The following is a 20,484-nucleotide window of genomic DNA, read 5'->3' as shown; positions in this document are numbered from 1 at the left end:
TTTGTTCAATCATTATGAGAGTTTGTTATGATGATAGAAACTTAGGCAAGTACAATCTCCATTTCCCAAATTATATTGGAATATTTGAAAGGTTGTTGGCCATTGCCAAATAAGAAGTTTGCTAGACAAAAGGAACCACATGATGAAATCTAGTGAACTAGTAATTAAACAAACATGGCCTCACATAAAAAATTGATTTGAGCATATATTTCTTTATCTACTTGTTTGGTTCATTTGGGTGTATGAAAATTATACATTTGACCAAACGGGTCAGACTTTGGAAACTTGCTAACTTGGAATGAATGCAAACGATTAAACATGTGGTTCAAAAACTGACTCGCTATCTCGTAAATTTAGGTGGTCAATATCAATGAAACACCACCACCGCAACACACCGACCACCATCAACCGCCCTAAGAAGTTCTCTCACGGTCGCCAAAACAAACTCATGAGCCAAAGTGAACAATACAATCGTTAAACCGATTTTGATTGACGAGAATGAACTCTAAGATTCATATTTCGATTTCGATCGTCACTTTTATAAAACCAAATTACTTAGGACAAGTCCAAAGGTTATCGTCTCTTCCGGCAGTTGTCATCAATAACCATAAAAACACATATAACCCTTGAACTGATTCTAATACATTTTATTTCAGAAAAACAGTTTAAAACTATTGTTTTGACCGCAATCAAATTTACACATTTAAAGCATGTTGTACTAACTTCTATCCACCGTCACCCGACCCAACCCAACCCGACCGACTCATCTGCTTTGTCATGTGATTTAAAGTTCTCTACGTGTTTTCCAAAGTAATAAAAACTTAAAATCAACTTTATTAACAAGATAACATTCTCAAGGGAGTAAAATACTTCAACACATAAACCCAAGGAACTAAACTTTAAAATTAGAATAAAGTAGGAAACAAATCTTTACCCCTCAATTATCAATTATTTACAAGATTGCCATTAAGGCTTCTTTAATCTCCTTAAATCCCTTGAGCCTATTTCAGAGATGAAGAAGAAGAAGAAAGAAAGCAGGTGGCTTTCTCTTTCTCTCTAAACCACTCTCATACATATACACATACATATGTGTATACATAATTACATATACATATACATACACATACACAGACATATATGTATATATACAGTCAAGAATCAATGAATCATAGTCAAGTTTCAATCTTTCACAAACCCCTGTAATCTTTTTGCTGAATCTTGAAAACCCCAATAATATTTTGCCCAAAAATGGAAGAAAATAAAGAAAAACACAATAAAAATTCAAGATTTATGTTCCGGGAGCAAAACGGCGTCGTGGGGCTGGGAATTGCGGTGGCTTTGACTAAAGAGTCAACGGGTCAAAATACCCAGAACCCGGTTTTCTCGGTTTCGCCAAGATCCGACCCGATTCCGATATTTAGCAAAAGACCTGTTTTGGAAGAAGATGTTGAGGAGTACACGTGTGTGATTTCGCACGTGGGGAATAATATTATTAAGAAAAGAGAGTATTTTGGTGATGGGTTTAAGAGAAAGAGTTGTGGTGGTGGTGGTGGTGGTGGGGTGTTTTGTTCGCCGTCGCCACCGGTGGTGGGTGGTGGTGGGATGGTGTTTGATGATGTGGAGTTTTTGAGTTTTTGTTGTCTCTGTAGGAAGAAGCTTCATGGGTTGGATATCTTCATGTATAGGTATGATTTTAATATGGGTGTAAACGAGCTCAAGCTCGAGCTCGGCTAATTTAACTTACACAGAGCTCGAGCTTGGTTCGTTTCGAGCTTTATTTTTAAAGCTTGAGCTCGACTCGTGAGTAGATTTTCAAGCTCTAGATCGTCTCGGACCCGGCTCGTTTCCTATTTATCAATTATTTTTTATATAATTATAATTATTTTTATGTATTTTTTCTATTATAATTTTATCTATAAAAAATAATATATATTAGTTAGTTATTTTTATTTAATTTTCATGGCGTTATATATATTAATCAATAATTATTAAAAATATATTTAAAAAAATTATATAAATGACAGGCTCGTTTAGGCTCGTGAGCCGGCTCGAGCTCGATAAGTGAAGCTTAGGCTCATTTATTAAACGAGCTTACTTTTAAGTTTGAGCTCGGGCTCGGGCTCGATTAAGCTCGATTGAGCTTTTTAATGGGCCGATATCGAGTAGCTCACGAGCAGCTCGGCTCGTTTGCACCCCTAGATATTAAGAGCATGCCCTTTTATTATTATTATTATTATTATTATTATTATTATTATCATATGTTAAGTTGTTAATTTTGATAAATTGATGGTTTTTGAAAAAAAAAAAAGGTTATGATTTTTGGTTTGAATTTTTCAAGATATGGGCTAGAATTATCTTGTGATTTTAGGTTCAATTTTATTGTTTTTAAAGTAGTTACTTTTTATGGTTATATTAAGTTGTTGATTTGGAGTGATTTGATGTTTGTTTTTGCAAAAAGTTATGATTTTTGGTTTGAATTTTTTATTTGGGCTACAATTATCTTGTGAATTTAGGTTGAATGTTATTTGTTATGAAAGTAGATAACTTTTATTGTTATTGACTAGAAGAATTAGGTTTTGGATACACTCATGTTTAAGGAATTGTAAACCAACAATCTTGTACATAATTAGGTTACACCATGTTTATGTGAATCTTTAAGGGGTTCATGCTATGGTACGCGTTTAGTTTCCTCTGACAAAGGTCTCAGGTTTGAATTCAGCATCTTTTCGGTGCAAACTATGCTTTATCTGGTCTCACACTCACTGGTTTTCACGGTTACCTAAAAAATATAAAAGCACAAAAACGGGCATTATTTTTACCAATACAAGAAGAAATATACTTATTACATCGACATGTGGCTTATTATTTGATTATATCTTTTTTTTTCATTTTCAGAGGCGAGAAAGCATTTTGTAGTGAAGAATGTCGGGCCAAGCAGATCTCCATTGATGAACACAAAGAAAAGTATGCATCAAGGATGAAGAAACAACCCGAATACATTGAGACTCTATGTTCCAGTCCTATGCAGTATCCTGCCGGGATGGCTGTAGCATAAAGGTTTTCTATAGATATTACATACCTTATATACATATATAGTTATAAATGAACGAACATGAAATACAAAAACATGAGGTTTGGTTCAAAATCGAAATACATTATTTACCTACGGGCGGGAAGAAAATTGTTCTATGGCAAGGAAGTTTTGTTTCAAGTTATGGTTGTTTGTACTTTATGGTTTGTTACGAATGATTCGTGATTTTGATGTATCGGGTACAACGAATCTTGCATGATGTACAACCCATTGAGGTGTGAGTTACCAACTTCAGAGTTTGTTTATCAGCTTGTTTTGTTGTTGATCATGGAGTTTAACCAATGGGTCTTGTATTGATTAATATTGTTGTGCACGGTTCGATTTGTTTTGGTTGATGATTATGTGGTTTCATAGTAAAAAAAACATGTTAAAAATACAAAATATTACAAGATTATGAGATAATAATGTCTTTCCATTTCGCATTTTACTTTAATATGCAATATTCGGTGTCACAACGGTAATTTAGTGTTTAGCAACATGCCATAAAGTGTGGTCTAGGCGTCTAGGAATCAAATTCGTGGTGTCATGTCATGTTTTACGGTTGTTGTCTACATCGTTCATCTGATTTGATACGTATGATTTTTTAATCACGGGAGCGTTCTTAAAAACAATTACGAGACTCTATCAGGTAAATCGCAGCTAGTTCCGGATACTTAATCATGTGACACTATTATTTAGATGGTATTTGAAGAACTAGTCAAACAATTAAAGTATTTTTTAAATTTCAAATAAAAAAAATAGAAATATCTTCAAAATTTGAATTTGAAATGCACTTTCCAAATATAAAGCACTCTTTAGTCTTGAGGACAAATGTAGACTTATTTATGGCTTTCTGGCCATTATTGGACTAAATAAAAGGACTGTCCATCAATGCATGTGGGCCTGTTCACTACACGTGGGCCTAGGTTTTGGATTATAAAAAAAAGTGATTTTTTACTCTTTACATCAAATAAAAAGCACATGTAACATGTACTGATGTTCTCAAGAGCATCTATGTTATGATAATATGATCCCCTAAATTCTTTAAAAAAAATACACATTTTGGTATTTCTATGTATATTTATTTTCGAGTAATCTGCGTTTTCATCCATTTGGTTTGTTCAAATCAATGGTTTTAGTCCAATAGTTTCAAATTTATGATTTTCGTCTCTGTGGTTTCATTTCACTTGCAGTTAAACCCGAATTCACTAATCTCGTTAAGTCTTATCGTTAAACCCATCAGCATGCCTTCACGTGAGGGGCAGTTTTGTCATTTTTTCTCCCCAAATAAACCCCAGTACTAATTCGCAAGCCCCCTCACGTGAGGGGCTGGGGTGTATTTTGGGGGGATAAACGACAAAACTGTCGCTCACGTGAAGGACACGCTGATAGGTTTAACGACCAGACTTAACGGGATTAGTAAATTCGGGTTTAATTACAAGTGAAATGAAACCACAGAGACAAAAATCGCAAATTTGAAACTATCAAACTAAAACCGCATATTTTGACAAACCACAGAGACGAAAACCGCAGTTCACTCTTTATTTTCTTTGTTTTTCTTACTGACTGATCGTTCTCCAATGGTCCCATCTACTACTCAATTTTTGATCTCGTTCCGTGTTTTAAAATGGGCGATGAAAAAATTACGCATATTAGGAATGATAATTCGAATTCCCTTATGCTGGATGTTAATCTTTTATATAGAAGATCGGAATATACAAAGTGCTTGGCTATGAACCATAAATATGTCAAAGTGTATACACACTAACAAATAGTTTATGGTATAAACCAATGCATATTAATATGTGTTCTTAGTGTTTATACACTAGCCTATAATTGGTGGCTAGTTATTTGTTGCCCAACCTAGACCAAAAAAAAAAAATGTATCAAGTGTTTACACATTGACCTTTAGTGTCTATGTTGTTTGTTAGCAGTGTGGCAAAAATCCCAACTAGGCATCGATTACTCACTGATTAATCACTAGTCCCCCACTTTACTAATTAGTTTTGACTAGTCGGCCAATTAATCGATAAATGGTCAAATCCAGCCAAAATCATGATTAACCAGACCTAAGCAACTTCTTCTAATGAGGTTCTGGCCAAAATCGATGGTTTCCGGCGAGAATTCAGCCAAAATCAGTGGTTTCTGACGAGATTCCATCAAAAATCAGCGGCTTCTAACGAGATTCCAGTCAATCTCCAGATAAGATGTGTTGTGTAAGTATAAAATTGAAAGTTACATATAAAAATGTGTGCGTACATATATAAAACTGAAAATTATGCATTAAAGTCTGATCCGATTAACCTCAACTAATCCTGATTAATCGCTAGGCCCAACCTCACCGCCCAGGCGTCCAACTAGCAACTAACGATTTTTACAACACTGTTTGTTAGTGATAAGTGAAGACATGTTTGATTAACCCAAGTAACAAATTTCTAAAGAATGAGTGTCTATTATTTGTTAGTTAGCGAAGACAATGTAACAATCCAATCACTTCTCTCAAAAGTCAAAGATCAAATAGAAGGAAAGGAGTTATACACCTTGATAACGAGTCAGGCCTGCAGGTGGTGCGGTGCTCGGCGACCACCCTTTAGAACGCTTTTTTACATGTGTTTATAAGCAAAAGCTCTAGAATAGAAAACTTGTAAAAAATTATTTTTTTTAGATTTTTTTACATTTGAACTCAGTTTGCTTACTAGAGACCAAAACTATTATCTTGGCCCGTTAAAACTGAAAACCATTACATCATAACACGATTGGATTATCTTGGGCGCATATAACTTCATTTCGTTAATTATTTATCACAACTATCGTCGATCTTTGGGAGGGGAGATTTATTTTTAAGGGCATCATTTTTAGCTCTCACTAGGGGCACCCGAAATCTTGAAGACGAGTCTGGAGTGTGCAGGCTAAAGTCCTATATGTAGATCGGAAATACAAATATTAAATCAGAAGACAAAACCGTTACTAAATCACTCAAGTCGTTTTCCTTCTTTTTTTTTTTTTCATGTTATTGCTTAACATGAGACTACACAACACTAATACATTTCTTAACAATATGCTCATTTATCTTGACGAACTAAATATTGATCTCAAGCTCGGCTCGTGAACAGCTTTTGCCAGCTCGCTTATTTTCTAACCTTTTTAAACATATTAATATATGAACATGCAAAAAAATGTTTAACATGCATGTAATAGATAATTTAACTGCATAGATTATATGATTCAAGTTCAATGCATATCCAAGTTCTAAATAATTACTAGTTCACATTAGGGCTATTGAAAGCATAAAACAGTAAATCAAGCAATAATTTATGTCTAAAATAACAGGTCGCTTATATATAAGCTCGTTTACAAACAAACCAACTTCCAGTGAGCTTCGAGCGAGTCGCAGACTTTTTGAACAACCAGAGGGTGTTTGGGATTGAGTCTGATAACAATTTATTGACTTATTAAGTTTTTGAAAAAACCAATAAGTAAAAAAAAATTGTTTGACATTCACAAAAGTCATCCTCATTTTAGCTTTTTTGATAAGGTTAAAAAGCTGTTTCTAAAAGCCACAAATTCTGGCTTTTCAAAATGTTTTTTTTAGAAAGCAAATAAGTCAATAAGCTGTTTTCAAACTCAATCCCAAACATGCCCTGCCTAACTGAAGCTTTTAGTCTGGAAGAATTTCTTTTCACTTTGACAGGGAGCGACCATTCTTCAGTCAATGTGTTTCACCATCGAAATCATAAAATCGATTTGCTGTTATCCGAGGTATGACTTTATCTCATCACCTGGGTTTGTTATATATGTTTCCAAACTTCATATCTCTATGGAAGTTTGAAACTAGATAATTATTAAACCAAAAACTTAAAAAACAGTTTACATCTATTAAAATGTCGACTTTTCTCAGTCAACGATCGTATGTTTTACTTTTTCAAATATTAAAACTCGTAACTAATGCAAAAAGTCAAGTCTACATATTAATTAGTATATTTCACAAACAAATATGTTACGTTAAAAAATGTTTTGAAACAAAAAAAAATTATGGACCCAAATGAAAGCAATTTTTCGGTTATGTATTCGGCCGGATATAAACATTATCCATCAATGCATGTGAGCCTACTATATAAGGCCCATGGACCTATCTACAGACCATGTGTGCATCCTGCCCAGTGCCCACACTATCAGCTAGTCCATCAATGCATGTGGGCCAACATATAACTCAATTTTTGACAATATTATCTTTTTAAAAAATTTGAAAAAAATAAGTAGAAATTAACAACATTACCCAAACAGAGTAAGTGACTAAGTGGAAACTTTTGCTATGATTTCATAAAGTGTACTAACCTCATGTGGTGTTTGCACCATGTTAAATTGTTATGTGATTTACAAATATAGGGAATTTGCAAACATAATACCGCGCCGAAGACTTTCACTCGCAGCACCAAACTTTTCCTCTAAACTGGACTCTCCAACAGCATGTGCCGCAGCGCGTAACTGTTTAAAAAAGACGGATGTAAATTTCTGACACGATATAAAATTTACATGCTTTTATGTTAACTTAGAATGGTTATGTGTTTATTGTCAATATTTTAAAAGTTCAAAAAAGAAATTCACATTAGATTTGTTATTTAAACGCAATTTTTATATGCATTTGTAATTTCAGTTGTAAATTTAAGGTATAATCTAAATGTCTTAAAATTTTATTTATGGTTAAAATAATTTTATTTTCTAGCCACAAAAATTATTTTATTTAGAAAACTTAACTATTATTTAAATAATCTACTTATTTATTGTAACGTCCGACTTTTTAAAAATAATAAATGAAGTAACATTTAAATAAAATTTGTTATTTACTTCGCATAGAATAAATAAATAAATTAAAATGAGAGATGGTATGCTTAAATGGTTATGGACTTAACCATAAAACATGGACTTACTAATTAATGGGCCTAAGGTCCATGAGCTAAGGGTATAAATACCCCTTAAACCTTTCCTAAAACCCTAGATCTCATATTCCATACCTTTCCATTTTTACCAACACACACTCTCCATACTTTGAAACCCGAGAACGAGATCCAAGTCGTTTTAGTGATTTTCGCATCCAAACAACAAGAAGAATCAAGATCTAGCTCGTGTCAAGATTAAGTTCTAAAACGAATTTCGCTAGAGGTACGTTTGTAGTGTAAAGGTGGTTCATTTGGTGTCGGTTCTCCATGAGAATTTGTAGAACCATAGATCGGGGCCTAAGGGTTAATAAAAATATAAACTTGATGTTAAAAGATGAACTTTAGGAGTCGAATTCGTTTGACTCAGTCGTTAAGTTCGGCTAGTTCATATTCATAGATCTAACGAAAAAAGATTGGAACTTGAAACTAATCAAGTTGGATTTTGATTAATAATGGTAAAGGAATAATAATAATAATAATAATAATAATAATAATAATAATAATATCGATACTCTTGATAATAATAATAATAATAATAATAAGGAAAAGTGGCTAGAGTATTATATAATAATAATAGCAACAACGTGAGTAGCTATAGTAATAAAATAATAGCTTAAAAATGAATAACAATATTAATAGACATAATAATAATAATGATTGGGCAGTAGCAGTTATGCAGCGCTGTAGCACTCAGCATATGTCTAGAAAGTATTATTAGTATATTGATACCAACAACAGCATGGATAACAAACCTAGTGGAATGGTGGAGTGGTTAACACTTGAGGTTGTGGGCGGAGAGACCCGGCTTCGAATCCCGGCTCTCGCGAGAAGTAATTTTTTTAAGCGAACTGAGGGCAAGCGAAGCGAACCGGGTTCATGCGAAGCGAACTGAGGCCAAGCGAAGCGAACTGGGTTCATGTGAAGCAAACTGAGGTCATGCTAAGCGAACTGGGCTATTCCTAGTTAATCCAAGATAATCCAACAAAATGAACCAAACCAACCAACCTCGTCACCCCCCGTATAACCCGATATATTTTTAAGATAAATAATTCGTTAGAGCAAAGAAATATATATATATATATAAGATTAAATTAAAGGAAAGGAACATATTATTAATAAAGAAGAGATATATATACATAATAATGGGAGGATATGAACGCGAAATAGAGACCGTCGTTAAATAAAGTTATTTCGTTAGATTTGTTAGCCCAAACAAACGAGCCTAGCTTATCAAGTACACTAGATTAATAAATACAAATTTAATTAATTATGTTAGTACATGGTTAATTAATGAATATATATGTTAAACAGTTAGCCGCGCACAACTCAGGAAGGGAGTTATTATAAACAGTGAACGTAACAGGATCCAGGTGAGTTCTAGCCCCTTTTATGTGTTATGTGTTGGGTTATGAAGGCCTTTTGGGCCGGTTTTATTAGGAGGCCCAGTTTTGGTTCCTAATTATGTTTAACCCTAATACTGTTTATTATATATATCCCATCATGTAATTATAATCTTTGTTCTGAGCTAATAAGAAAATCTAGTTGCAGCCCGTGGACGTAGGTCCCCTCGCGGGGACCGAACCACGTTAAATTCTTGTGTCGTTTATATTTTTCGTTTATGCGTGTTTATCGTTGTGCATGTGTGTGCTGTTTCGCTTCCGCGCGCCGCTTTGTTCCTAACAAGTGGCATCAGAGCTTTGGCTTGTTGGACACACGGTTCGTTGCACTGGTAACGATTTCGCAGAAGGTTTTGGTTCAAATCTGTTTTTTGGTGATTAGGGTTGGGTGGGTCCGTCACCGTGAATAACTCTTGGAGGTCGCCTGTTTTTTTATTGGTTCGGTTGAAGGTCAAAAGGTTTTAAGGCTCAAATGTTCATCGGTTTTAAGGGTGATGATGTCGCCGAAAAACCGAGAATCTGGTTCGATTGACAAAGGATCCTTGGATGTTGTCGGATGTCGAGACATGTGGTTGGCTTTGTTGTTGCGAAGAGCAGATTTGGTCACCGGATAGCGTTTTGCGTGCTGGTTTGTTTGGCCGGAAAAGCGTGGCCGGAGCTTCTCTTTTAGCTGCTGCATGTTGACGGTTTCTTGTTACAAGAAGGTGACCTACACGCTTTTGACTTGTTTTTTGTTTTATTTGACCAGTAAGTTTCAAAAGAAGCCCTGGGTGGGTCTTATTTCTACTGGGCTACTTTAAGTTGATGGGCCATTGTTGGTTTTTGGGCCAGCATTTGGATTTTGTGATTTTCTTATTTCAAGACTGGTTGGGCCAAATGTAACAACTTGTTGGGCCGGTTCTTTAGCCTAAACACTGTTTTGGAATTATTTTAAGTTCGTGTTTTGGCGTTATTATCAACCATTATTATTTTAACCCGGTTTTGTGAAGACCATTTAGGTTCGGGTTCAGATTTGTTTGCAAGAGATTAGTCTGAGGTACCTTTATATAGTTTATTTACAGTTAGTTGATTTATCGGTTATTGCAAGAGCAAATCGGTTTATTTGGCAGTCATCTGTTGAACAATCGTCAAGTATAGGCCCGTGCCCTTGTTGTGTTTGTTCACTGTCTTCGATTTGTTCTCGTTGGTTATTGTTATAACTGAAGACGAGGTGGTTATGATCGGAATGTTGACGGTTATGGATTTTGGTTGATTGGTTTGTCATGTGAACTTGGATATAGTACTGGTGATGGATAAACTTGGAGAAAATGGAACCAGCGGGTGTGCTGGTGACGGCATAAATGGAAAAAAAAAATGAGGTTAGTGGCAAGTCATGTAAATTATTGCTCGTTTGGATGATCTTTCGGTTAGGGTTTGAGTTAACTGATCGTGTGTACGGTCATAGAACCCTTGGTACCGCTTGATTTTATGAAAGTTCTACTGTTGTTATAGCTGTTTGCCTGTTAGCTGGTTCGAAACTGTGATTATTACTTCTTGTTCGTTTGGAATTGTGAAGTTATATCTTGTTTGGTGGTGATCAGTGGTACACCATTTGAGAGGTTCATAATCTCGTGTTGGGTAAAGTTATTTGCCGGGATAGTACGAGTGGGGTTCATCTCATGGAGTGTTGGTGTGGCATGGGTTGGGATAACAGAAACAGTGGGAGCTGGGCATAGTCGACTTGGTAGTTTGCGTAGAGGTGAGACATTTTAAGGGTCGATGTCGAAAGGTTTGGAATTCTGCTTTTTGAGAATGTATCTGGGGTTGATGCATTGGGACTCAGTAAAGGCGGTGACGACTCTTGGGTTCAAGATTATGGTATGCTTTATTTGTTACTCACTTCAATGAAGCATTGTTGAATCTTTTAATTAAAGACTTTTGGAAGATACGAGTTTTTTTTGTATCGTCGGAAGAAGTGAACCAACTTCCGAGTTATAAGGTCTTGGCTCGCTGAATCGGGTAGAGCTAAGGGGTTTCAGTTTGCAGACATGAAGCCTGGAGCCACAGTGATGTTAGTTTGAGCGTATTCGGAGGAGGTCTGAACATGTTCGGGGTTTTGGTAACAGTGGGAGCACGCAGGTGTGTTCTAGGTTTGTTTCCAAAGGGACGTTGGGTTCGGAGGACCAGGAATCCGAATGTGAAAATCTCTCCTGGTATAGTCTGCTGATTTGGAGAGTGTTTATCCTCTGGAAGTCTTTGAAGCCGGTTGTGTGAGTAAGTGAGGGTCGGTTAAGATTGAGGATGAGTCATTGGCGAGTTTTGTCATGGCTGGGTCTGGGATGACCGGATTGGAGCTCTCGGGAGCTTCAATAGGCCTTTCAGGTAACTGATGAGAAGGGCGGATGCAACCAGGGTGTGGATTGGTAGAAATCTTAGTTTGTTCCTAGAGAACTGGAGGCTTGGAGAACTTCTTTTGTTGAAGTTTTAGCTTGTTCTTGGAACTGGAGGCTTGGTAGATTTCTATTACTGAAGATTACTAGAGTTACTGGATGAATGAGATTGTTATATTTACTTGGATGGCAGGCTGGAATTTATCGCAAGGCCTTCAAGTGGGAGATTGTTGGGTTATGAAGGCCTTTTGGGCCGGTTTTATTAGGAGGCCCAGTTTTGGTTCCTAATTATGTTTAACCCTAATACTGTTTATTATATATATCCCATCATGTAATTGTAATCTTTGTTCTGAGCTAATAAGAAAATCTAGTTGCAGCCCGTGGACGTAGGTCCCCTCGCGGGGACCGAACCACGTTAAATTCTTGTGTCGTTTATATTTTTCGTTTATGCGTGTTTATCGTTGTGCATGTGTGTGCTGTTTCGCTTCCGCGCGCCGCTTTGTTCCTAACATTATGTTTTCGAGGCTGTGTGCATACTACGATGTGTTTAGATTTATACAATTAACTCAAATAGTAAGTGTATATTTGTGTATGAATGTGAATGTTATGGATTGATTAATTAGTATGCACGTAATGTTATATTAGTTATGATTGAAGGAATTAGAAAGGAAATGAAATGAAGTTATAATGGTATGGTATGTTAGAGGGCACCACCGTATGTAGGGCACTGGACCTTTATGATATCCAAGGTAAGTACGGACTGGACTCTGAGAAGATCCAAGGTATAAAGGACACCGGATCCTTATAAATTCCGAGGTATGTAGGGCACTGGAGCCTTATAAGATCCAAGGTAAGTGAGGACCGAATCTTTATAGTATCCGAGGTATGTTGTCAGTAAGAAGTATGAATGTATGTACGTATGTATGATTGAATGATAGACGAACAGGTAAGTATTAATACGTATCTTCGGACGCGTATTGGTAACTGAAAGTATTGTATGTTAACTAACTAGAACTCACTCAGCGTAGCTGACTTTTAGTATGCACGCAGGCAAGTAGAATGAGACAAGTTGCTTGATGAGGACACGTGGCAATAAGAGGAAGACTGGCATCGCTATGAAGAAGACTCCGTGTCGTTTTATGTTTTATGTTTATGGATTTATGTTATGATATTTTAAGACAAGAAGGTTATGTTATGAATGAATGAATGATTTTTATTTCCGCGAAATGTTTTAATTAACTCTGATTTTACGAATTATGTGAATGAGTAAATCCAACCAGCGAGAAAGTAGGGTTCCCAGGTCGGGGGCCTTACATTTATGATCATATATAGCATGCATACGAAAAACAAAATTACAGAGTTGATGAAATTTTTTTGAGCATAGATCAACTTACTTGATTTAGAAACTCGTCAAGTCTTCTAGCAAGTCGTATAATACTCCCCTCAAAAATATCAGTCATTTGTACAACTTCAGAAAAAGACGACCCCTAAATTGATATTAACGCGTTGTCAATATTTATGAGCCGAATGCACAAAAATCATGTAACGCGTATAAATAGCTTACTTTTGACCAACAATATATGACATCCATCAAAAATGGTCTAACTGCTGCCTCCACATACTCGTCTACATTTACTTCCAACTTGCATTCATGTTGTATCTGCATATCCAAATTATTATTATTATTATTATTATTATTATTATTATTATTATTATTATTTCTTAATCTTTAGTAAATAATTGTTAATGAGGCCAACTCACCTCTGCTATTCTACGTGCACTATCTTGAAGTTGTTTCAACGGTTTAGCAAGTTCAGATCTTAAATGTATTTGTTCGGTTGATTTGTCACCGGGAATAAAGCAACTTGCAAGAGCTGCAATTTGGTGATGATCCAGATCGTTAAAAGTACCTGGTTCATTAAAGAAAAAATATAATTAATACAAATTAATAAAATTACGTGTTACTAATTTCTTTTATTACCGTTAAACATTAATTCAGTGACCAAGAGTTCATCTCCGGTGTCAATTAAGCACGCTGCACAGCCCTTCACTTGCACTATTCCTTCAGCATCGATATGTCCAAGCTTTTTTAAAACCCGTGATCGGTTTTTAAGTTCACCACGGAATTTTTGAAGCTGTATTAAAAAAAATGACAAGTAACCAATGTAATATATAAACTTAAAAAGGTAAAAAAGGAATTACCCGTGAATCACGAATTTTTGTTTTCAACTGCTGGATTTCATGATTTACTTCTGCTTTCCTCTTGAAACATTGGATCTGGTTTTCATCTTGAGACTGACAAATACAAACGACGTTCGATTAAAAAAAGATAAGATACTAAATAAGAGGGTGCTCTGCACCTGGAGGTGTAAACAAGCCAAGTCGGATCAGCTTGCTAAAGGCTCGAATCGAATCGAGCCGAGCCTAAAATAAACTTATATAATAAAAGAGCCTGAGCCCAAGCTTCACTTATCGAGCTAAACGAGTCAATTATTAATATATTTAATATTAATCTGTGTAAAGAAACTAAATATATATTATGTTATAATAAAAGTCATACATATAAAATATATTTAAAAATAATTACAATTATATATAAATAAATAAATAATAAACGAGCCAAGCTCGAGCTTGATAAATTGCACACGAGCTGAGCTCGGGCTCGGGCACGTCTCATTTACACCTCTACGTTATACCCTCAACAACATTAATAAAAGTCAACATGGTCAAAGTTACTCACCACATGCATTTCACGTGTTTGACCAGAACGCGGTGGACAAGGTCTAGGACGTGAACATATATAACACGCTAATTGTGTAGACAACTTGTTAATATTACATATAAATAAACTAATAGATAAATAATAAACGAGCCAAGCTCGAGGTTTTGATTAATTACACACGAGCTGAGCTTGACCTCAAGCTTGGCTTGGATCGTTAACACAATTACTTTATACCCTCAACAAGATTGAAGCGACATTATAGTTTTTTAATTATTATTATTTTGTATTATTCTTTTACCTTTTTTTCATAGAAAAAGGGGTTGTTGTCTAACCTTGTTTAGTGGATGAGAAAGCAACTGCTCTTCAAGTTTCTCAATCTGATTGACTAAGTCAACAAACTCAGGTTCTTCTATGCCCATATCCTGCCAAATTAAATCATGTAGTAAAGATCAATAACTTCCAAACTAAAAGTAAAAAAAGAAAAGAAATTCTCACCATATACTTTCAAATCCACAATAAAATATTTTTATATGTACACAGGATTAAGTTTCGGAAGGCCTTGAGAAAATCGTTTTTCAAGCTCTTGTACCGCCAATAATATATTTTGGCGTGCTTCTATTGGACGTAGATCCGAAGGAACTGATATTCTGAGTTTGCTCAATCCTGATATCGGAGGCAACTGAACAGGAACCTGAAAAAAAATTTAATCAACAAGGTCAAATTTACTGCCACGTCATCAATTTTGACCTCGTAACCTGTAGGGTAACTTTAAATCTGATATATTGGAAGTTCGAAGATTTTATGATAAAAAAAACTGAACGTCAGTCAACATGGTCAAAGTTACTGCCACATCATCAATTTTTACCTTGTAACCTGTGCGTAACCTTAAATAGGATAACTGAAAGTTCTAGGATTTTATGATAATAATTGGAAGTTGGTTGACATGATTAAAAAAAAAGTCAATATGGTCATAAAGGTCAACATGGTCAAAGTTTCTCACCACATGCATTTCACCCTTTTGACCAGAACGCGGTGGACAAGGTCTAGGGCGAGAACCACTTTCACTTGAACCAATAGAGCAATGAAGCAACGTGTCGACTATATAGCTACTACCACGTGATGTAGGAGACAATGAGCCGAGTGGTGGGGCCGGCTTTTTAACCACATTCACAACCACACCCCACCCCCAATCTGTTCCACCTTCTCTAACTTTAACCTAAGTAAATAAAGTGAACCAACAACAAATCAAGTAACAGAGTTAAAATAAATGAGAAATAAAGCATCGCCTCACCACATACCAGTCTACCAGGTAAAAGAAAATATAGAGCTCTCTCGAGCTTCGTTATTTCCGCCATCATCTTCTTCTCGAGTTCAGAAATTTCCAGTTTAAGCTTATGATATTCAGCCACATCAATCTGGGAAAAAAAAGAGACAAAAACAGCAAAGATCAAAAGTGCATCGAGAAACTAAAATGTTATTTTCAATAAGAGTATAATTACCTCTCCGGAAGCATCAAGCTTAGTTGCTTCCTTTTCTAGCTCAGCAACCTTTTTTCTATACCAGGTAACGTCTGAAAACAGATGACAAAACATATGTTAGAAGTTATTATAATTAGTTTTTTAAAATAATAAGTGGTAATGATTTGGGTTAGAAAAAAACCACCTTTTCGTACTGAAACTGATGAAAAGAATTTCTGATAACATGTTCAGCTGTAAATTGGCCTTCGGCCCGTCTCATTAAGTTCAATATCGAGTAGTAACTCAACCGGAAAGTACTGACCAAAGGAGCTGGTTTCCCTAACACCATGTCCTTGAGAGTATTCATCTCCATCTGAAATTAATTAATAATTATTTCCAGGTCTATAATGAAAATATCAAAACTGAAAAATGATACCTGTTCATCAATCATTATAATGCATATACCACGTTCATCTTTGCCACGACGACCAGCTCTCCCACTCATCTATAAGTAAAGAAGATATAAAAACACAATAAGAAACTTATTTTATAGCAAAATGCATAACTATTATGTTATGATACTCACCTGAATATACTCACCAGATCCTACATACCGATGGCTATCACCATCCCATTTCCTGACACTAGTAAAAACAACTGTTTTTGCAGGCATGTTCAACCCCATAGCAAACTATTACACAATTTAGCCAAGTCAAACATGTTAATATAATCTAACATTAAGCATTAAAATGCATTTCTAAATTCTAACCAAAAGATTAAATCTTACCGTTTCTGTGGCAAAAAGTGCTTTCACAAGCCCTTCTTGGAATAAAAGTTCAACGAGTTCCTTGATAATAGGAAGAAGGCCCGAATGATGAACGGCTATACCTCGTTGCAGTAAAGGCAACATGAGCTCGATTGCTGGGAGGCTTCTATCTTCCTCACTAAGGCACATTATTGCATTTAACCTGCTCCACAACGTCTTTTTCTTCATGGCTATTGAAATCAAGTTTAGCCATTGACATTGCGTGTTGCTCACACTCTCTTCTGCTAAAGCTAAAGATTATAACGGGTTGAAATTTTCTTTCCATGATCATCTGAAACATAAAGAATTATTCCTTGAGAATTAATAAACTTCTTATAATCGACAGACAAAAGTAAAATAAAAAGTAGAGAACGAAAGAGTATAAGAACACTATTATCATTTTGAACAAAATAGCATAGTCAATATCAACCCTAGGGATGTAAACGAGCCCGGGCCTAAAATAAGCTTGTTTAATAAACAAGCCCAAGCCTAAAAATAAGCTTGTTAAATAAACAAGCCCAAGCTTCACTTATCAAGCTCAGGTGGCTTGCAACACAAGCCTATTATTTATGTAACTTTTAGACAATAAATTAAATATATGTTTTTATAATAATTATTACTATGTATAAAATTAGGATAAACACAACAAAATAATATACATATATATAAATGTATATAAATTACCTAATAAATAATAAACGAACCAAGCTCGAGCTCTTGAAATATAGCTCAGAACGAGGTCAGAGCTTGGCTCGGCTACACCCTTAAATCAGCCCCTTTACTTATAAATGGGGCAATTTGTGTTCAGTTTATCTCAAAACAGATCAAATCAAGAAACTTAGCTACAAAAGAGGACAAACAAAATGGTCTAAACGGGTTGATGTTAAAGCATAGAAGATACAACCTCCTAAACCATTTAATCAAAGGTTTAGATTGTCATTGTGATATCCTATTTTTTTAACATAACTGATACATCGATGATTTATAAAAAAAAATGTGTACCAAAAGAATGCTCGCAGGTCAACCCAGCCCGGCCCGTTACAACCTGTACTAAAACGAGCCATTTCAATCAAAACCGTTTTTAACCTGTTACCCAATCAACCCATCATGTCATCAATAGTTTTAACATAATTGATAAAACTTTAGACAAAAAGAGTGCATGCAGGTCAACCCAACCCAGCCCGTCACAACCTGTACTAAAATGACCCATTTTGACCCGTTACCCAACTCAGCCATCATGCATCTCTAAAGTACATTTAACAAAAGAGTGAGATAAACCTTGACAATTTTATATATATCAGATCCACCAGAAGCATTTCCTGCTTTAGCAATCCTGCCACTCGGTTTATTATTCATACCAATTAGTCTCTGCTTAATAAAAGTATCGTGCAGCTTCACAAAATTATCCTCTCTAAACTGCTCATTCTCATCAACCACGAGATACAACCCGGACCCGCCCATAGGAAACGCATAATGCTGCAAAGGCGTGGGCCTAAAATCCGTATACACCACATGACAAGGCTGCTTGTGTATGTTACATATCCACTCAGCAAACTCAGTAGCATTCGACATCGTTGCAGACAAAAAAACCATCTTAATCGCTGGAGGCAAAAATATTATACTCTCTTCCCAAACTACCCCTCGCTCCCGATCCTTCATATAATGAATCTCATCAAATATAACCCATGCCACTTCTTTCAAAACCTCAGACCCTCTATAAAGCATTCCCCTTAATATCTCCGTCGTCATAACCAAACAACTTGCATTCGGAGAAAGCGCCACATCGCCCGTCATCAACCCGAAATCAGAAAACTCTTGATGTAACTCTCGGTATTTCTGATTGCTTAACGCCTTCAACGGAGATGTGTAAATAACCCGTTGTTTGTCTCTAAAGGCCATCGCAATCGCATACTCTGCAACCGCGGTTTTCCCAGCTGACGTGTGTGCAGATACTAGAACCGACTCGTTTCGTTCCAGACATGAAACGGATATCTGTTGGAACGGGTCAAGGGTAAACGGGTAGGTTTTGGCCATGGTTCTGGTATATACCGGATCTGATAATGTCCCGTGGATAGTTTCATCTTTCGTGACGGTATATCCCTTTGGAACTGCTACCTCATGAACACAAGTTCTTGCTTCAACGCGCGGCTTCTTTGTTATTGATTCATGGTTATCGGTTTCCATTTCAATTTCTTCTGGTAATTTCCGTTTTTCAGAACTTGTGTTAGTATTATCATTATCCATGCCTTGATTAACTAGTCCTGGTGCAAATTCAAATTTCAAATCCAACTTCAATTTCTATCGTAATATGTAGATTGTAGGGCTGTAAACGAACCGAACATCCGGCAAACCATTCAGCAGAAAATTCATTTATGTCAGTCCGTTTAACAAATGAATGAACACAAACAGAGGCTGCATTCGTTTAGTTGTGTTCTTGAGCGTTCGGTAATGTGTTTGTTCAGATTCGTTCATTTAGTTTTTTAGTTTTGTCCGGTTACGATCATTTACGTCCGTTAATATATGTCCATTCCGTCCGGTTAAGTACATTTATGTCCGTTAATATACGTTCGTTTAGGTTCCTTCGTTAACATTCGTTCTCATTAATATACGTCCGTTTGTGTGCCTTTACATTTAATTGTTTCCGTTAGTGTCCGTTTACGTTCATTCATTAACATTCATTCTCATTAACACATGTTCATTTGTGTCCGTTCGCATCCGTTTACAAAACTAACAAACCGACACCAACGAACACAAACAAGCTCCATTCCTTCATTCAGTAAACTATTCATGACCCGTCCGTTTGTCCGACAACAGCTTAACGAACAAACACTAACATATTAACATTAATTCGCGTTAAACTGCGGAAAAACCCTAATTATCAGCTCAATTGCATACAATTGCATAAACAAAACCAAATTAAAACGATTAATGAGCAAATATTACCTTCCGACACGTCTACAATGGCAGCTGAACCATGTAATCAGATTATATAAGCCCTAAACCCCGTTGATTTTAACGTCTGATTGAATTAGTGGAACCGGTTGGTTTGGTTGGGTTAGGAGCGAGACGTTCGGGTTGTGGTAGTCGAAACGGAACCGTTGAAGATTAAAAAAGTAATAAAACTTTTTTTTAATCTGTATAGTTTTATAAAACGAACAAAATTTTACGTATAAATAAAATGAGTCACGGTGATTTTTTTTAAAACTAGGACTTTCTTGTGTGTTATGTCGTCGCGGTCATCAATTTAGAGAGTGCCCTGTTCTATCCAGACTATATTGACTTAACCAGGCCTATGTTGGCTTTAGAGTTTGGCTTAGCCGTTTCCTCGGGAAACCATACCGCTACCAACCATAAGAGTAGAATTCTTTAGCGTAACACACGGTAAGACTAAAACCCTGGTGGGCTCGGGATTCGAATTGACAACCTCGCAAGGCCTAGCTCAAATCCTTCATTGCCAACGTCCATCAAAAGTACCATAAGTTGACTTGGGTCTTCATTGCCAATATACCCAAAGTTACGGTAAATATGTGTATATATTAAAATTTTAACTGATTTAATGCTTTTAAACAATCATGAGATTTTTGCAAATCCATTGATGCTTTAAAGGTAAAATGATTTTTTTTTCAAACCTACCACTTTACTAAACTTCTAAAGATCTACTGTACAATTGTTTTAAAAAATCAAAACCGGCAAACTGCTAAAGTCGAACCAGTTTGGCCAGCTTGGT

At 35.9% G+C, this 20,484-nt stretch overlaps 1 protein-coding gene and 1 pseudogene across 2 annotated transcripts; one reads left to right on the top strand and one right to left on the bottom strand.

The window, feature by feature from the left end:
• Positions 1 to 1,173: 1,173 nt before the first annotated feature.
• Positions 1,174 to 3,397, top strand: LOC143564744 (FCS-Like Zinc finger 14-like). Its single transcript, XM_077051929.1, has 2 exons — positions 1,174 to 1,685; positions 2,896 to 3,397. Exons 1-2 carry the CDS (start codon positions 1,249 to 1,251, stop codon positions 3,053 to 3,055), a joined length of 597 nt encoding a protein of 198 aa, XP_076908044.1. The 5' UTR covers positions 1,174 to 1,248; the 3' UTR covers positions 3,056 to 3,397.
• Positions 3,398 to 7,394: 3,997 nt separating this feature from the next.
• Positions 7,395 to 19,020, bottom strand: LOC143564755 (DExH-box ATP-dependent RNA helicase DExH10-like; annotated as a pseudogene). The gene is made up of 16 exons (XR_013140929.1): positions 18,036 to 19,020; positions 16,740 to 17,049; positions 16,539 to 16,643; positions 16,389 to 16,457; positions 16,158 to 16,325; positions 15,995 to 16,065; positions 15,794 to 15,910; positions 15,496 to 15,711; positions 14,998 to 15,186; positions 14,828 to 14,917; positions 13,976 to 14,068; positions 13,755 to 13,908; positions 13,535 to 13,683; positions 13,338 to 13,433; positions 13,168 to 13,260; positions 7,395 to 7,555 (listed from the first exon to the last, which is right to left on the bottom strand). The product of XR_013140929.1 is annotated as a DExH-box ATP-dependent RNA helicase DExH10-like (transcript).
• Positions 19,021 to 20,484: the final 1,464 nt, after the last annotated feature.

Source organism: Bidens hawaiensis, unplaced genomic scaffold (genome assembly GCF_021521415.1).
Source record: "Bidens hawaiensis isolate Kalapana, Puna unplaced genomic scaffold, B.hawaiensis_p1.1 tig00022155_1, whole genome shotgun sequence".
Classification (NCBI taxonomy): Eukaryota; Viridiplantae; Streptophyta; class Magnoliopsida; order Asterales; family Asteraceae; genus Bidens; species Bidens hawaiensis.
Note: the sequence above shows the minus strand (reverse complement) of the source record. Positions and strands in the feature narration are given on the sequence as shown.

Coding starts and splice junctions, on each gene's coding strand:
- LOC143564744 (XM_077051929.1), top strand. CDS start 1,249: ATGGAAGAAAATAAAGAAAAACACAATAAAAATTCAAGATTTATGTTC. Junction 1,686..2,895: donor TTGGATATCTTCATGTATAG/GTATGATTTTAA, acceptor TTTCATTTTCAG/AGGCGAGAAAGCATTTTGTA.